Source organism: Macaca fascicularis, chromosome 11, assembly GCF_037993035.2.
Source record: "Macaca fascicularis isolate 582-1 chromosome 11, T2T-MFA8v1.1".
NCBI lineage: Eukaryota > Metazoa > Chordata > Mammalia > Primates > Cercopithecidae > Macaca > Macaca fascicularis.
The window spans coordinates 69,464,027-69,483,722 of record NC_088385.1 but is presented as its reverse complement, the minus strand read 5'-3'; the positions used below and the strand labels follow the sequence as shown (position 1 = coordinate 69,483,722).

The 19,696-nt window shown below is 34.4% G+C and overlaps 1 protein-coding gene and 1 non-coding gene across 11 annotated transcripts in view; one reads left to right on the top strand and one right to left on the bottom strand.

Annotated features, from left to right (window-relative positions):
* Positions 1-19,696, bottom strand: part of MON2 (MON2 homolog, regulator of endosome-to-Golgi trafficking) — a 132,009-nt gene that overhangs the window by 44,337 nt on the left and 67,976 nt on the right. For 9 of the 10 annotated variants that reach the window (XR_012420431.1, XM_065524517.2, XM_065524519.2 and 6 more), the window contains 12 exons: positions 19,492-19,573; positions 18,709-18,893; positions 17,150-17,262; positions 16,703-16,807; positions 16,236-16,316; positions 16,087-16,160; positions 15,907-15,997; positions 11,195-11,296; positions 9,397-9,507; positions 7,348-7,523; positions 4,608-4,770; positions 1,259-1,552 (listed from right to left, as the gene is read on the bottom strand). Coding sequence is in view for 9 of the 10 variants with exons in the window: in XM_065524517.2 (XP_065380589.1) it covers positions 1,259-1,552; positions 4,608-4,770; positions 7,348-7,523; positions 9,397-9,507; positions 11,195-11,296; positions 15,907-15,997; positions 16,087-16,160; positions 16,236-16,316; positions 16,703-16,807; positions 17,150-17,262; positions 18,709-18,893; positions 19,492-19,573 (1,577 nt within the window). In the remaining variant the exon portion in view is untranslated. The remainder of the gene's footprint in view (positions 1-1,258; positions 1,553-4,607; positions 4,771-7,347; positions 7,524-9,396; positions 9,508-11,194; positions 11,297-15,906; positions 15,998-16,086; positions 16,161-16,235; positions 16,317-16,702; positions 16,808-17,149; positions 17,263-18,708; positions 18,894-19,491; positions 19,574-19,696) is intronic. The other variant, XM_074007330.1, reaches the window with a different exon arrangement.
* On the top strand, positions 8,712-8,815 carry LOC123567722 (U6 spliceosomal RNA). The gene has a single exon (XR_006690829.2). It is a non-coding gene; the product is annotated as a U6 spliceosomal RNA (small nuclear RNA).

Here is a 19,696-nt window from a genome sequence, read left to right as displayed (position 1 = left end):
GATAAAAAATGAAGTTGCTTGAAAGGAAAATTAGAAAAGTATTAGATTAAAAACAAACTATGGGAGAATTAAGCATGTTTTCGATCTGAGGAGGAACTATGGGATGGAAATGAAATAGAAGACAGAAGGAAAGAGGGTTTTTTACTATAATATATATAATATTTATCACTTTAAAAAAAATAAAAATTAAGTGAAAAAAGAAAACAGGGCTTTGGATTATTTTATTTGGGAACACAGAGTGTTATTATTATATTTTTTTGAGACAGTCTTACTGTGTCACGCAGGCTGGAGTGCAGTGACATGATCTTGGCTCACTACAACCTCCACCTCCCAGGTGCAAGAGATTCTCGTACATCAGCTTCCCGAGTAGCTGGGATTACAGGTGTGCACCACCACACCCAGCTATTTTTTCTTACAATTTTTAGTAGAGATGGGGTCTCACCATATTGGCCAGGTTGGTCTCGAACCCCTGACCTCAGGTGATCCTGCTGCCTCAGCCTCCTAAAATGTTGGGATTACAGGCGTAAGCCAGCATGTCCAGTCCATTAATTTTTTAAGAAGACATTCTGGGGTCTATTAATTTGAAAAACTCACAAAAGCACATGAAAGGATTATAAACAGAATTTTATTATAATGGAACAGATGGAACAAAAAAGAAGAGACTTTCAGCAAACAGGGAATGATCACTAATAAACTGCTGATTTTATTAGAAAGTTTCAAAAGAAGAAAAAAATGAAATTGTAATTTAATGAATAAACATTACATGTACAATATACCACTTGGAGGTTACTTTTGTTTGGAAAACAAGTAAACTTCATTACTATTGATATTCATCTGTTGATAAAATTCTCTTTTGATTGTATTTAAATTACATATTTATAAGTAGACCTCAAAAGTAAAACAAACAAAAACCTCAAAAGCTTTCCATTCTATTGTAAGGGACTGATTACCCTTTGTTGTTTAGTAACTCCTGGTTTTTACAATTTGGGAAAACAGGGGGAAAAAAGAGAAAGATAAAGGCAGAAATCACGAAAGTGATAATAAGAGATGAAGACAGAAACAGAGATAAGGCTGTTAATATTTAATTTGCTCTGTGTGAGGTACAATTTACAGTATGACAGTTATTATTTCCTGTTTTGTCAAATACACAAATACATGGAAATTCTTTAAAAATTAAAAGAAATAAGTTTAACTGAAAAAGTATTAATATATAAGCATGTTTCATTAAAAGCTGATAGTCCAATCTATTTTACAATACCTTCCAGATAACAGTGTGCCAGGTTGAATGCTGTAATAAAGTTCCATGTGCACCAATTGTAGAAAACAGAGTTTGCCCTGCACTCTTCCTGACAGCAGGACGGGGATCCACACATAGCTCACCCAATTTTGCATAAAGACATAACCACAAGCAATCAAATGGCGGTGCAGGGTGGAACGGCCGATTTAAAACCACTCCTTTCTCTTCTGCCTGCTTTTGCTGTGCTGCCTCTTCCTTATTTAATTCTTTTTCAATAGTTTCCCCTCTTTGGAAAAAATAATCTGAAATATTCCACTAAAAAGCAAAGTGGGAAAATATTAGTTCATTCAAGGTTTTGTTTTAAACACATAAATATGCAACATGTGGCTGTTTTTACCTTTCAGAGTAAAACTTTACAAACATTACTTCAAACATCTCTTTCCTAGTAGAACAGGTTCAATGAAAACATCTCGTCCTCTGTCAGTGTCTCGACATTATTTTAGGCGAAAGTGGGAAAACAATCTTTTGCTAACTTTTTTTTTAACTTTTTTATTATAAAAAATGTCAAGAACATACAAAAAACCAAGAATAGTATAATGAATTTAAACATATTGATATATCTACCACCTAAATATAACAGCTGTTAACTATAAAAAATATAACTACAATATCATTATCACACCCTAACAATGTTAACAATTCCTTAATATTGTTTAATGTTTGTAATTTCATAAAAGAGCAATCACTGTTACTAAACATACCTTATAATTCATTGTCAACCACAGTACAAATTAATGATAATTATGCCAATGGTTAAAATACAGGGAATCCAGTACTGTGAACATCAATGTAAAACAAAGGAGGTGCTATCCAGCAGTAATTTAAGCAATGCTGAACTAGTCACCCACTTACAATTATATATGCAACATGCTTACATTTTTCCCCATGTAAAAATGGGAAAAATAATAGTAATAGTAAAATACAGTTGTTCCTTGGTATCCAAGGGGGACTGGTTTCAGGACCTCCCACCTCATACCCAAATCCACAAATCCTCAAGTCCATTAAATAAAATGGTGTAGTATTTGCATATAACTTACACACACCCTCCCATATAGTTTGAATAATACTAGATAACTTTTAATACCTAACACAAGGTAAATGCTATGTAACTAGTTGTTATACTGTACTGTTTAGGTAATATTGACAAGAAAGCCTATACATGTTCAGTACAGACACAACTATCCTGTTTAAAAAAAAAAATTTCTATTTATAGTTGGCTGAATCTACAGATGCAGAAGCCACAAATATTGTGAGCTGAATGTAGGAAGAGCTGAATGCAGTAACTTATCTAGCTTGTGAGGAAAATTTAAAGTTCAAATTTATAAAACTTCTGAATTTTAATACACATTTAAAAGATTCTAAATAATTGCCTTTAAATATATGTTGAAAACAATTCTGTGCATGTTTATTTCATGTAATGTTAACAATTCTCTAAGATTTCATTACAGGGATATCTTGTATTATTGCACTTCTCTTTGTTGTGCTTCACAGATAATTGCAATTTTTATAAATTGAAGATTTGTGGCAACCCTGCATTGAACAAGTCTGTTGGTACCACTTTTTCCAGCAGCATGTGATCACCGTGTCTCTGTGTCACATTTTAGTAATACTTGTATTATTTCAAACTTTTAAATTATTACTCTGTCTGTTATGGTGATCTATGATCCCTGATCTTTGATGTGACAATTGTAACTATTTTGGGGCACATGAGCCGCACCTATGTAAGATGGTAAACTTAACGTGAGTTTTCTGACTGTATCCTCGTCAGGTTGTTTCCTCATCTTTTTACTTCTTCTCAAGCCTCCCTATTTCTTGGGATACAACAACAGTGAAATTAGGCCAATTAATAACCCTACAATGACCTGTAAGTGTTCGAGGAAAAGGAAGAGTCGCATTTCTCTCACTTTCAATCAAAAACTATAAATAATTAAGCTTAGTGAGGAAGGCACGTTGAAAACCAAGACAGGCCAAAAGCTAGGCCTCTTGTGCCAGTAAGCCAAGTTGTGAATGCACAGGATAAGTTCTTGAAGGAAACGAAAAGTGCTACTCCAAAGAGCAAACAAATGAAAAGCACATCATGGCAGGTGCCTGTAATCCCAGCTACATGGGAGGCTGAGGCAGGAGAATCGCTTGAACCCGGGAGGCAGAGGTTGCAGTGAGCCGAGATCACGCCATTGCACTTCAGCCTGGGCAACAAGAGCAAGACTCTGTCTCAGAAAAAAAAAAAAAAAAAAGAGAGAAAGAAGAAAGTACACAAGCCTTATTGATGATATCAAGAAAGTTTTAGCTGTCTGGATAGGTCAAATCAGCTACAAGATTCCCTTAAGCCAAAGCCTAATCTAGAGCAAGGCCCTAACTCTCCTCAATTCTATAAAGGCTGAGCAAGGTGAGGAAGCTGCAGAAGAAAAGTCTGAAGCTAGCAGGGGCTAGTTCATGAGGTTTAAGAAAAGACGTTATCACCATAACCTACAAGTACAAGGTGAAGCAGCAAGTGCTGATGTAGAAGCTGTAGCAAGTTATCTAGATCTAGCTAAGATCACTGATGAAGGTGGCTACACTGACCAACAGATTTTCAATATAGACAAAACAGTCTTTTTATTTTTATTTTTATTTTTTACAGAGACAAGGTCTGGGTCTGTCGCCAAGGCTGGAGTGCAGTGGTGTGTTCATAGCTCACTGCAGTTTCCAATCACTGGGCTCCAGCGATCCTCCTATCCCAGCCTCCCATGTAGCTGAGACTACAGATATGCACCACCACACACAGCTAATTTTTAGTAGAGACGGAGGTCTCATTTTATTGCCCTGGCTGGTCTCAAACTCCTGGCCTCAGCAATCCTCCCACCTCAGCCTCCTAAAGTGCTGGGATTACAGACATCAGCTACCCTGCCCAGCCTGAAACAGCCTTCTACTTGAAGACGTCATGTAGGACTTTCATGGCTAAAGATAAAAAGTCAATGCTTGGCTTCAAGGCTTCAAAGTACAAGTTGATTTTCTTGTCAGAGGCTAAGGTAATTGGTTCACATAAAAGTCAACTGAAGATTTCCCTTGTGTGTACTATTGTTTACTAAACCCTTTCATGACAAACCCTGTAAAATCCAAACTTCAGCTCAATGTATGAAAATTATTTCAAACATTTTGTTATTAATATTTAAGTGATGTTATTTAATCCTTCACACAGACGTAAGTTTGAAATTTAAAAGCCATATAAACAATTCACAAAGAGCTAAAAGTATATTTGCTTAGCATTCGCTCTCAACTGAATAACAATGATTTCTAAATTATATTATATTCTAAGGACAATGATACTTACCAATAAACCTATTGAAGTTAAACTAATATTGAGTTCTTGGTTATGGAGACCAAAGCTACCTGCAACATCTACAACTATTTGCAGGCAAGTACAAGGCATTGTTGGTAGAAAATCTGTCACAACCAACTGAAGACACTGGAATGCAGTTCGTATCAAGGATTCTCTGAAAGCGAAATGTATACAGATGCACTTATTTTATTTATTTATTTATTTTTGAGACAGGGTCTCACTCTGTCACTCAGGTTGGAGTCCAGGGGTGCGATCATGCCTCACTCTCAACCTCCCCGGATCACGTGATCCTCCCACCTCAGCTTCCCCAGTAGCTGGGACTACAGGTGCACACCCCATGCCTCTTTTTTTTTTTTTTGGTGGAGACAGGGTCCCACTATGTTGCCTTGGCTGGTCTCAATTTCCTGGGATCAAGAGATCCTCCTGCCTTAGCCTCCCAAAGTGCTACAATTATAGGCACGAGCTACCACACCCAGTCTTACTTATGCATTTAAAAGAAATGTGTAAAAATACATATCTTACAATAATTTGAAGTACAATTTTATTTTAGAATTTAAACAAGAAACTCCTAATATCGATCAAAAAGTATTTTAACATTTACATAAATGTAAAAAAGATATGCTTACTTAAACAAATTAACAAAGAAAGAAGTTTACAGGCAATAAGAAATAAAAACAAATTAAAAAATAAAGTATTAATATCATATTACTTCTATTTGTATTTCATAGCAACTAACCAAAGAAAACTTAGACAATAAATGACAATGGGAAGTTAGTTACAGTTATTTTTCTCCTCACTGTATCCCTGATATCTTGTACAGTGCCCAGTACATGTAAATACACACAATTTACTGAAAAAGAGTTCCTCATTCTTTTATATCCATACTACATCTTATTTAAATATTCAAAGAAATATAAAAATCCACATCCAGTCTGTGAGAAAAGAGTCAATTTTGAATTTCAAATAAATATAATAAGAAGTATTTCATTTTGGAGAAAAATCCTGGTGGTAAATAATAATAATAATAAAATGATAAGTAAAATTGCTAATACTCTGAGTGTTTAGTATGTCACATACTTTCTAAGTGTTTTATACCCATTAATTCATTATATCATTACTACAACACAACACATTACAGGTTGGGAGAAGACACTTAAGCTTGATTTAAGCTGATCTCTTTTCAATTTAATCATCTCAGTATTTTGTAGTATTTAAAGAATTTTATTACTATAAAATTAACGTTCCGTAATATTCTCAAGCATCTTGGTCATCTGTAACTTCTGAACCAGTCATCAAAACAAGACATTGTGTTACTGTAGAATTACAGAAAAAATCTATCCAATGTCTGTCTGCTGAATCCCTCCACTGCAATCTCCTGCCCCAAAAGTTAAACAATCCATATGTCCCCTCCAAATTTGCTCTTCCTTGTGTATTCCCTATTTAGTTAATGATACTACCATTCCCCACTAAACTGCCTAAGTCAGAAATCTAGAAGTCATTCCTGATTGCTATTTTCCCCTATGCCCCTCTACAGTCAATCTGTTAAGAAGCTCAAATCCATCTCTTTTTTCTAGTGAGCACTTGTAGGCATTCTCATTTCCCACCTTCCCTTCCATTCTACTGTCACAGTGATATCTATCAAATTCATGTGATTATGTCATTCCTCTATTTAAAATCCCAAAATGTCTCCCAAATGTATTCTGGATAAATTCAAATCATTGATATAAGTATATAAGATCTCCTTCATAATTTTGGCTCTGTCCTCCTCCTGCTGAAGGTTTCTTCTTTTGTGGCATAACAAACTACAGTCACGTATTGCTTACTGACGAGGATATGTTCTGAGAAATGTGTCATTAGGCGATTCTGTCGCTGTATGAACATCACAGAGTGTACTGACACAAACCTAGATGATACAACCTACTACACACCTGGGCTATATAGTACAGCTTATTGCTCCTGGGCTACAAACCTGTACAGCTTGCTACTGTCCTGAATATTGTAAGCAACTGTAACACAATATAAGTATTTATGTACTGAAACATATCTAAACATAGAAAAGGTACAGTAAAAACAGAGTATTAAAATCTTATGGGACCTCCATCATATATGTGGTCTGTTGTTAACTGAAATGTTAGGCAGTATATAACTATACTTTCTCACTAGGATTCTGTGTCTAGGGCGGAAGCTATTTACCTGTGTAATCAGAATAACTGTCACGCATAGTATCTGAAATACACTACGTATAGAATAAATGTTTAATAAATTTAAAAGTAGTGAAAAAGTTACTTTAAAGCAATTTCTGACTGCCTAATATACATAGGGAGGTCAAGCCCTAAATGCTATTTCACATCTTATCAAATAATTTATTTATTTTAAGAAAACACAACAACTCAATCTTTAGATGTGTTATAAAATTTGTTAGATTGTTTCATGTATCTTATAAGTAAGAATCTTGTATTCTTGCATGAATGTCAAATAAAGAGCAATTTTTTCCATCTTTCCAAACCAAAGGTGATCCCTAAAAATTGCCTGTAGCCACTTAGGGATAGAGTTAAGAAAAACTATTATAGAGCTTAGCTTTAAGCAGGAAGCGCATACATGAAAAAAAATAACCATTATTTCAAGATTTTAGGATGGAGTCCTTTTCCACCTCTATCACTTTTTGATGTTAATTTTTATTTATATTTTATTTTTCATACATATTTTTTCTTAAATAATTTTAAATACTTACCCTTGATCATTTCTGATTGCTCCCATGACTCCAAGCACTAATGGCCATCCAGGCCCAAGACTGTCTCCCTGACTCTGCAGAATCTGCAACACACATTCTAACTGCTTGAGTCGAATATCTGGATGATTAATATTGGACATCTCCTTTAACGGGTTCAATAAAAGCAACTGCAGCCTCTGAAAAGGGGGCAAGAAACTAATTAGGAAGAGAAGTCCAAAAAGACAAGAAGGCTTTGCTGTTGCTTTTTAAGTTTAAATTCATCTCCATTCAGACTACTATGGGAAATAGAAATTTTTATGTTTTATTCATTTTTTTTTGAAATGGAGTCTCGTTCTGTCACCCAGGAGGCTGGAGCGCAGTGGCGCAATCTTGGCTCACTGCAACTTCAGCCTCCTTGGTTCAAGTGATCCTCCTGCGTCAGCCTCCTGAGTAGCTGGGATTACAGGGACGCACCACCATGCCCAGCTAATTTTTGTATTTTTAGTAGAGACAGGGTTTCACCATGTTGGCCAGCCTGGTCTTGAACTCCTGACCTCAGGTGATCTACACACCTTGGCCTCCCAAGGTGCTGGGATTAACAGGTGTGAGCCACCATGCCCGTTTGGAATTTTTCTACTAAAATAAACATCAAATATCATTTATCTAACAGTAATTATTAAAGGCAAATCTATATTTTCAAATAAGAGAAAAAATCAACTTTCAAGAAGTTAGATTTTAGGTAAATGGGAAGTTATCTTACTTTAAAAGATACTAATTATAGACCCCATAAATAATAGAAATAAATGTGACTAAAGGAAATATATCTCCATCTATATTTGGAGAGAGGGAATCAATTCCCAATTTCTAAAATGACCTTTCATTTACTTTATTAATGTATATCATATGTATTTAAATGTAAAATTCTCAAGTGTGATATAGTAATAGAAGCTATAATACTTATAAAAAATGAATAAATATAGCAGGAATGAACAAAGATGACATAAAACCACGAAATTTGTTAGTTAAAAAAAGCCCTCTGTCTATCCCTTTCAGCATCTGAAAACCCTTCATTCTTAACTTTCTTCTCTCTAGGGGATTCTTTTATTTGGTTCATTCACTGAATAAACATTTCTAATCTTTCACTGTGTACTAGGTATTAAGCTGGACGTTGAGGATATCAAAATAAATGGAAAAGGGTGTTATTTTTTCAAAAGAAATTCAAATTGTTGCAGCAGAACATATGAAATAATATCTTTTCTGTCTTGTTCATCATCTTATTCCAGGAGGTATATTCAATAATTATGTGTTAGCTCAATTTCTGGAATACAATTACAATACAATAAGGTGATGAGGGCAATTGGAATGGTTATTAAATGCCTCATTCTGTGCTTGCTTCGGTAGTACATATACTAAAATTGAAATGATACAGAGATTAGCACAGACCCCGTGCAAGGATGACATGCAAATTCGTGATGTACTCCATATTTTTATTTAAAAAGTTAAAAAATAAATAAATACCTCATTCCTACTCAGTCCTGAAACAATAAAACTTTGGTAGACTTTTTAAAAAGTGGGTACAAATAATAAAGAGAGTCAGGACAAAGAATTCATGATAAAAGTAAACTGTGGAAGTAAAAAATAATTTAAAATTATTTTAAAATAAAAGTCTATTTCATTGTGCTTGTTTCCTCTGCCACTTATTTTCTCTCTATGTAAGGGTAGGGAGAAGAAAAAAAAAAATCCAGAGACAGGTAAAGACCAAAGCAAAAGAGGCTCCAAAACAACACTTTAGCACTGCATGGAGAGGAAAACTTATGACTGTGAGACCAATTCCAGGTAATTTAATTTAGTTTAGTGTCATTCACAAGATGTTTAAAATTTTTTATGAAAACAGCCCTAAAAATCTCTTATCTTTTGTAAAAGTTTCAGGGTCCACAAATAAAATAGAATATTAAGTTAAAAACCCTACTCTTAGAATATGATCTACTTGATAAATTAAGAAAAAAATCACATGTGGAAGAGGATAATTTTATATTGAGTATTCTTTTTAAAAAGTAAGGTTTTTATTACCTGGTTTTGTGAGAGTGGAGGATCATGGTTAAATGTTAATCCTGCTTTAATAAGGGAAGTTAAAGCTTCTGCTCCCCATTCTCTCATTCGAGAGTTTGGATGCTGGCAGACCTGAAGGTATATAAAATTAAGTTTAATTTGTATACTTAAGCTATGAATCACACATCAATTTTACATTTTAAAAGTTATATCAAATGTTCAATAAGAGTTGGAAGAAAAATTACACCCAAAATGTAAGTTAGCTTACCTTCTGAATAAGGGCAAGAGCAAGCAATAGAGAGACAGAAGAAAAAAGATGAAACTAAAACAATTCACAGAAAAGAAAGGATTTCATAGCAGTAAATTATATATCAGGGTAAACAAAAGAAGCAAGCTAATACCAAGGTTCTTAATTAAGTTTACCCTCATTAATCAAATAATATGTCACAGAGTTGCCCTTTGATGAGACCATCCATTAAAGAAGTCATCTGCATATAGCCTTTAATCATTCATAAAAGTAATTCCAATAAAATGGGGGGAAAGCTCATGTACATCTGTTTTTCTTATTTATTATTATTATTTTTGAGACACGGTCTCTCACTTTGTTACCCAGCCTAGAACGCAGTGGCGCAATCACAGCTCACTGCGGCATCAACTTTCTGGGTTCAAGGAATTCTCTCCATTCAGCCTCCCAAGTAGTTAGAACCATAAGCATATACCACCAAGCCCAGATAAGTTTTTAAATTTTTTGTAGAAATGGTGTCTCCCTGTGTTGCCCAGGCCAGTCTTGAACTCCTGGGCTTAAGCAATCCTCCCACCTCAGCCTCCCAAAGTGCTGGGATTATAGTTGTGAGCTACTGCAGCCAGCCTGTTTTTCTTACTAAGAATAATATCTTTCCTAGGTTTCGAAATAACACAAAAGAACTATGGTAACCTAAACCTAAACTGTACGTAAACACATGTACTGGCAGAAGTAGCTTGTTTTTAAGCAGGAACTATTTATTAAGAATTACCTCAGTCTGAATGTAAGACAATGTAAATCCAGGTAAAATTCTGCAGGACTATCTATAGTTAGTGTTAACAAACAGGTTTTTCCCTTCGCAGAAAGCTCTCTCATAATCAAGGCTAGGCGCATTGGCTCATGCCTGTAATCGAGGCACTTTGGGAGACCAAGGCGGGTGGATCACCTGAGGTCAGGAGTTCCAAGACCAGCCTGGCTAATATGGTTAAATCCTGTCTCTACCGAAAATACAAAAATAAGCCAGGTGTGGTGGTGCGTGCCTGTAATCCCAGCTACTCGGGAGGCTGAGGCAGGAGAATTGCTTGAACCTGGGAGGCAGAGGTTGCAGTGAGATCTCACCACTGCACTCCAGCCTGGGTGATGGAGTTAGACTCCATGCCAAAAAGGAAAAAAAAAAAAAAAAAAGCTATCTCATGATGATAGCAAAGGCTATAAATGAGTGCTGTTTACTATTAACTGTATGCCTCAACTGCCTTGAAGTTTCAGAACTACCTGAAACTGAGGTGGATCAAGAGACTGTATAATAAAAGAAAGGGGTCTCAAGCTAACAGCTGATTTCACAGATATTTCTCACTTTAAAATGTCACCATTTTCAGCCAATAAAAGCAACCAATTCCTTCATCAAATAAATTACAAAACAACTTTAGTCCTTGATAAAACGTACAAACATAAGTATGTACACGGTCAGGAAAGGGGGAAAAAAGTAAATGCTGATTTTTCAAATGGCTATCTAGAATCATTAGTTCAGTGTGCAAATGTTTATTAAAAAATTAAATGTACTTAAGAAAGAGAATTTACCTCAAGTAGGTGGCCAGTCAGAGGTCTCCACAGAATTTCTATTCGGTGCATATTAACTAAACCAGTTTCCAACAATTTGGCAACAGCAAAAAGAGATGGTTCCTAAGGAGAAAATACATTGTATTTTGATAGTATAAAGAGAATTCTGAGCAATTAGACTATGAATAAAACTAAGAATACTCTGAAAAGCATGACTGAAATTAAAATGAGTGGTTAGTATAAAGTTAACAATAAATATAACAAAGCCTCAGTTATCAAAGACAAGCCTTCCTTCCAACCTTAAGTATCCAAAATAGCTCCTAATTAGAAAATTTGGTTAGGAAAAGAATGCTTTAATAGGGAAGGGATGAAAATCCAAAAATTATACTAGATTACATAGAATGGCTAGTCTTCCGACCAGAAGGAAAGAAGGATTCTTATCAGCAGTCTTAAAATGACCAGGTTTTATGTGTGAATGTCAAGAAGTAGGGAAAAAGAGACAACAGAGATAAAAGAAAAGGAAAATGAAATCAAGAGTATAGCAGAGATCAGGGCTGTCAGTCCAGAACAGGAGAGGACACGAAGACAAAACAGTTTTCTATAGTCCCTGACATATCAATAATCAGAAAGGGAACCAGGGTACATTATACATGGCTAAATTAGAGCACTTGGTCCATGTGTCACAAGAATGATTTCAGAAAAGATCAAAGGGCAGTTATCTCTAATCCAATATTAATGAAGGTGATAAACATGTTTAAATGCAAATTCAGCTGATGAAAGCCATGAGTATTTTTGGGTGGATGGCTGTGGTATTTCAATCAGAGACATTGTATTAGAAAAAAGACAAGATAACTGAATAAAAAAGCCAATTAGGAGAATAATTTTTAAAGAAAAAGATTTTTTATGAATCTATATTCTTAACATTTTTACAGTGCTGATAAAAATCTAACAGGGAAATGTGTGATAATATCTTCCTTTCTAGCAGAAGCCAGTGAACCAAGTGTACTGGGGTTTTAAGAAAATATGGTCAGGTTGACCCTTCCTGCATGTGCTAATGTGGCAGGCACCCTAAAAGTTTTGGTGGTAGAAAAAATCATGATTCTAGGGAGAGTATGGTCTAGTAGTTAAGATGATGTCTATGAGGTTTTAACTGGGATCTCATCTCAACTCTACTACTTAATAGCTACGTAACCGTGGGTAACCTATGTACCTCTTCTGAATGTTTTTATTTTTTAAACCTAAAAAATGAAGATAATAATAATATAGAAAACTATCTAATATTAGAAAGTGCCTGGCATATAAGTTGCCCCACAATGTTGCCTAATATTACTTCTTTATTCCTCTTTTTCCTCTTACTTATTTTAATTAGGACATACTCAGGAATCATGTAAAAGAGTATGTGTAGGTGTCCAAAGCTCACACCTGAAGATTCTTATTCAAAAACCTAGAATGTGGTCCTTGCATTTGCATTTTTAAAAAAACTACATAACTGTTTCTGATGCACACCAAAATTCAGCAAAGTATTTAAGAACAGAGCTTTGGAATGAGACATACGTGGGTTCAAATCCAAGCTCTTCCAATAAGTACGTATGTACATCAGGCAAGTCACTTAAGCTATTTTTCATATTTTCATCTGTAAAAAGGGTGTATTACCACTAAATCTCACAGAGTTGCTTTAAATGATAAAATAAGTTAGTGCTTGGCATATAGTAAACAGTGAACAACAGCTGCTTTAATATTTTTGTTGTTGTTATACTGTGCTTGTCAATGTAACTATGAAAGTATAATCTTCTAAGAAAGAATTTGCAAGTTTCATTTTTTTATTATTTTATTTTATTTTATTTTTTCGAGACAGAGTTTCACTCTGTTGCCCAGGCTGGAGTGCAATGGCACAATCTTGGCTCACAGCAACCTCTACCTCCCGGGTTCAAGTGATTCTTGTGTCTCAGCCATGAGAACAGCTGGGATTATAGGTGTGCACCACCATGCCAAGCTAATTTTTGTACTTTTAGTAGAGAAGGGGTTCCCCATGTTGGCCAGGCTGGTCACAAATTCCTAGCCTCAAGTGATCCACCCACCTCAGCCTCTCAAAGTGCTGGGATTAAAGGCGTGAGCTACCACGCCTGGCCTCCAGGCTTTATCTTAAGTTACTTCCTCAACACATTGGCACAAATTCCTGAAATGAGGATCAAAAACGAGATGCTAACCACTTTAAAGGCACACCTAAAGAACACTGATATATACATGTTTAATCCCTAGAATATTTAACTCACTCGGAACAGCCGATTTAGATGATTTAGTATTTTTTCAATACTATAGATATTTTCCCACTAATTTTAATATCTGTACATTTATGATAATTTTTGTAGATGACACAACTGAATAAACTTTGTACAGCCTCCATCTAAAAATATAAGGCTTATGTTGAATACTTTTCTAAAATTTATACTTGAATATTTTTATAAAGTTTTCATTTCTGTTCCATATTTACTTCACTTTACAAAATTAAATCCTAAAATGGAGACATGTAAATCCATTTTCAAAGAAATTATCTCCATTTTACTCAGCGTATCCATTTTCTCAACAATCGTTCTTCCCAAGCCTTCCTTAAAAATCATATCTGTTCCTACCACTCTCTGAAATTGCACTATTCAAGGTTAAAAATAAACGATCAATCATCATATCTCCTATTTTTTTCTTATAGGTAATGATTTCTTACAATATTTTTCTTTTGATTTACATTAAACTGCCCTTTCCTACCTAAATCCTATCAATCTTTCAATATACATCTCCAATCACACTAGTTCATCTTGATTAATCTTAGTTCATCTTAATAAAAATATATACCAATAACATCTTATGTAACAAGAAACTAAAAATTAAGAGAATAAGTCTCATGTCATTTAATATCTATATTATTTATTGAGACTCTCATACCATCGTAACTGTCACTTAACTATGAACCAAGTAGTTTATATGCTCTTTGAAAGTAGAAACCTCATATTTCTTAATATCTCTGAGCAGAGTGCCATGTACACAGTAAGCCTACTGTGCTTGTTGAATAGATACATAAATTCTGAAAACATTACCATATTAAGTTTGCTTCGATTTCATTAAGGTACTTTATTAAAAATACTATAGTTTTGTGTTAAGAATTAATCTCAAATATGTAAAATTGTTAAAGATATTAAGAAATGAATTACTTCATTATATATTATTCTTGCCTTGATTTAGAGCAAACTATAATACATATTTTCTTTCTTTCTTTTTTTTTTTTTTGAGACAGAGTCTTGCTCCATCACCAGGCTGGAGTGCAGTGGCACGATCTCGTCTCACGGCAACCTCCGTCTCCCGGGTTCAACTGAGCATGTCCAGCTAGTTTTTGTATTTTTAGTAGAGACGGGGTTTCACCATGTTGGCCAGACTGGTCTCAAACTCCTGACCTCAAGTGATCCGCCCACCTCAGCCTCCTGCAGTGCTGGGATTACAGGCGTGAGCCACCACGCCCAGCCATAATACATATTTTCAAACACCCGCATGTTTATATAATTATCTAGCTATGTACTATAATATACGAAACTATGCTCTAATGAGACTTTTATCAATCTTTAAATGAGTCACAAAAGTCAAGATGACAAGCCACAGTACACAGAATTACACTAAAGGACTAGGTGGACGGCTGGGCACGGTAGCTCACGCCTCTAATCCCAGCACTTTGGGAGGCCAAGGCGGGCGGATCACGAGGTCAGGAGATCGAGACCATCCTGGCTAACATGGTGAAACCCCATCTCTACTGAAAATACAACAAAAAAATGAGCTGGGTGTGGTGGCGGGTGCCTGTAGTCCCAGCTACTTGGGAGGCTGAGGCAGGAGAATGGCGTGAACCCGGGAGGCGGAGCTTGCAGTGAGCCAAGTTGGCACCACTGAGCTCCAGCCTAGGCAACAGAGGAAGACTCCCTCTCCAAAAAAAGAGGACTAGGCAGACAACACAATTTTGAATGCTACAGTTAGATGTTAAACAAATTACAGCTTTTTAATCATATTTTGGGCTATTTCCACTGATTTGTAAATAGTCAAACTATATTTATTGATTTTAAAATGTGGAAAGCATTTTGTTTTAAATAATTATTTCTAAGATATAAATAAACCCAACTGTTCCTGTGCTTTCCAAGTATAACATAAAGTGATATTTTTAGTAGTACAGAAAGAAATGTTCTTGAATGTTAATATTCAAAAGTACTGTTTTATTCATTTAATCAATGAACAAATAAAAATTTAAATTTTCAAGATAAGGAGAATCATTGCCTTTAGAAAGAAATGATTAGCTTCTTACTTTCCATCCCAATGAAGGCAAGGGAAACTGAGACAAACATCCTTTAATTTAAATCTTATATTACCCCAATCATAAATTGTAATTACAAGTATTATCACAACATTTTATATAAATTATAAAACTATTACATTATTTTATAAAAATATTTTTTAGATGTTCAATATATAAGAGAAATGAACACAACCTAAAATCATATGACATATTTAGACATCCCGCAAGCCAAATCATGTCCTTTTTACTCCTCCTTCAACAAATAACCGTAAGTGGTAAAAACCCAACAGAGTATGGTTAGCATACAAGCTGAGTGTTAGTCCTACTAGTGAAACACTAAGATCAAAATGGATGCACATCTTATATAACTAATGTATCATATTTAAAACAGAAAGATAGAATATCACACCTTATTATTTCCATAGGCCATATCCATTGCTTCTAGAGACAAGGAGCAAAGCGCATTTATTAAATGATGCAGTGATACGTCATCAAGATACCTTAAAAGGAAATGAAGAAATAAGACATCTTGATCTAAAATATATAACTAATAACAATGTTTTTATCAATTAAAAAAACTGACTCTTACTGTGAGCTTTCAAACAATCTTGAAAGTATATTGGAAATCACTGGTAAATCTGTCATCACTGCTGTTGTTAGAACCTGAGAAGAATAAAATTAAATGTAATATATGACACTTTGGGATGCACTAATTGGGTAAGAAAGACTAGAGCTTACTGTACTGGGTCCTTCTACAGCTCTCCCAGGTTTCAAGGCACCGCCACTACTAGGCTTTAATCCCAGAATCCATACAAGATGCTGTAAAATTAAAAAAAAATCAAAACAAAGAAGTTTACAAAAGTATAAAAATTCTAATAACTAAAATTAAAATCAGTAGTAACTTCTAGTAACCCAAACTAAAATCTGTAGTAGGTTTTTAAAACCTAAAACTAAAATAACTAATTAACATTCGCATAAAATAATTAATTATATCATAGGCGGCAGAGCTTAGGCCATTATGAGAAGCATTCCACCACTTCCTACAATATGAGTCACATCTTTTTCCCTTTCTAATTTCACTTTTTTCATACTTACTATCTATTTCTAGGCCTGTCCAAAACATCAAGAGGCGTTGCTTAGTCTAACTGTTAGCAATTACATATAAAAACAACACTAATCTCTGGCCCAGACACTATATAACATACCTGAAGAGTTGCCAAGACAAGTTGCCATGATGTTCCAAGAACAGCCCCATGGCAATGCGCCAAGTTAAGTAAAGTCCTCATACACTGGATATTTTTGGAAGTCAGCTATATTTTAAAAAGGATACATTTTCAAGAATTGTTATATATTCTTAAAAATTAAAAGCTTGTAAAGTAGCATTAATGTATTAAAAGATTTTTTTAAAGAAAAAATTAAGAAAAAGATTTGGAAGGTTTTATAAGGAACAATTCATTTGATTAAAAGTTGTATTATCATATTGGTTACAATAATGTCAATTGCATAAACTAGTTTCTTCTACTTTAAGAAAGAAGTTCTAGTAAAAGAAAGTAAATAAATGTGATGATACATTTTGGCAAACACAAAGACAGGTACAACAGATTTCCTTGTTAATAGCTAATTGATAACCAAGAAAAAAACAAGTACATTACCATTACTGTCCCTTGAGGCTGGACTGCTAAAGGCTGACCCACTGCCACAACTTGTTGGTGAGATTCACTTGATGGACTTATCATCATAACACTTTGGCCCTGAACAGAATATGCTAGAACACAAAGGAAAGGCTAAATAATTAAAATATATTTTTATATTGCATTTAAAATAATGTTATATTTAAAGTTTCATTAAACAAAGTTTAGCCATACACTTATTTAAATATCAGTAATACTTAATGTCTATATGCAAACATTTAAAAAACTCATGAGGGGCTGGGCACAGTGGCTCACACCTGTAATCCCAGTCATTTTGGGAGGCTGAGGCAGATAGATCACTTGAGGTCAGGAGTTCAAGACCAGCCTGGCCGATATAGTGAAGCCCTGACTCTTCTAAAAATACAAACATTAGCCAGGTATGTTGATGTACTTCTGTAGTCTCAGCTACTCAGGAGGCTGAGGCAGGAGAATTGCTTGAATTCATGAGGCGATGGTTGCAGTGAGCCAAGATCTGGGTCACTGCATTCCAGGGTGGGTGACAGAGCAAGACTCTGTCTCAAAAAAAACACGCACACACAGAAAAACTTCATGAGGTACAAAAACCAAGACAAGTTAAGCAAATATTAAGTAACTTTCTATATAACATAAAATTATATAACTTTGGTAGATTTCTTCATAAGCAATATAAAACTAGAACACATTAAGTATTTTAAATATGTATCCCTGGTATGCTTTTTAAGTTAGAGACCAATACATTTTCAGTTTGAAAACTGAATATTAGCCTGTAATACCAACTACTTGGGAGGCTGAGGCAAGACTGCTTTAGCCCAGTTCGAGATCAGCCTGGGCAATATAGCGAGACCCTGTCTCATTAAAAAACGTATAAACAAAAAACCCTAAATACTACACTGAAATTTATATTACATATAACAAACAAGTATTTTCAAAGAATTCAACAAGAAAATAAGTTTTCGAATGTGAGTTTAACCTAAGTGGTTGCAAACATTACTGTTCTACTAGTTCCATTAAAAAAAAAAATAACAATCACCATTTCAACGGTATCTCATACTTTACAAAGGACTTCCAGATTTATCTTACTTTACTCTCACAATTATTGTTTAAAGTCAGTATTACAAGTTGAGTATCCCTTATCCAAAATGCTTAGGACCACAACTGTTTCAGATTTCAGATTTCTTCAGATTTTTGAATATTTATATTATATATACTGATGCATTTATTTGCATAATATATTTGTAAATACTTACGTTTGCATTATATACCTATTCACATTATATATTTATTTAATGAGCATTTCCTTTGTCATGTTAGTGCTCAATAAGTTTTAGATTTTGGAATATTTTAGATTCTAGATTTTTGGATATCCCAACCCCACCCTCCACCCCCAACCCATATTTTTAAAGAGCTCTCAGGGACATTAATTTCCCCAAGGTCACAGAGTCAGTATGTGAAAAAGCAGAGACTTAAACTCAGATGTCTATAATCTGTCTATACCATATCATCCCACTACATAGAGATAATTTTGAGTAAGCCTGTCTTACATTTGTTGGAAAGTGTAGCTGCAGTGGTGGTATTCAATACAGTAAGAGCATAATGGGGAGGCAGGGAACCTTTGCATATTGCAGTTATAAAGGCATCTCTTGAAGTTACAAGGCCCAGTCTTCCACAAAGAGCAGCCATAGTCAGTTCAGCTTTTAAAATATTCTCAGTGGCAGCTTCATCTGTGCTGAAAAGAAAGTATTTTATTTAATCTGATTAACTTATTTTTAATTACATTGTAAAGCATGATGTGGAATTAAGTTTTCAGGGAAGTTTTAAGAAAATCTATACAAAAATGTTGTCAAAATAATACCAATATACTTAAGAAGGAATTTTAATCTATTAACATAACCTGAAAAATTTGAACTAGGTAAAAGCAATGAATAATAATACATGTATTTATTACTGAAGAAAATGACCAAGAACATAAAGATTTAGCTTAAAATATCAAGCATTTTGAAATTAGTAAATTTTTAAATCCTAAAGAAAAACAACAAAGAAATTAAACATAATCATAATTGCAAAAGTAGTTGTAAGTCTTGAAACGAAAAAGGCATTCTGTAATTCTAAGACTGTATTTTCCATTAAAACATCACGACAATTCTGGTGGCTTGGGGCAGGGCAAGGACAGAATGAGGAAGGGGGATGAGAGAAAAAGAATAATGTTTCACACATATAAAAAAACTAATATTAGAAAATAATTCTAGGGACAAATGTAAGTAAACCATTTTAACGTGTTTTTCTGACTGACACAATTCAATATAAAACTTACAAAGACTTAATACCTGGCATCAAGAAGGAGTGAAAGTGCAGCAAGAAGACCACACCAACAGGCATTCACCATTTCTTCCCAAACAGCCCTACTAACTTAAAGGAAAAAACCATACAATATTTAATTTTAATTACAGATAGCACAATAGTTATTCATATGTCAAATTCTAAAATTTTCCTGGACAATATGTCAAACATTCCATTAACAACTTAATTATT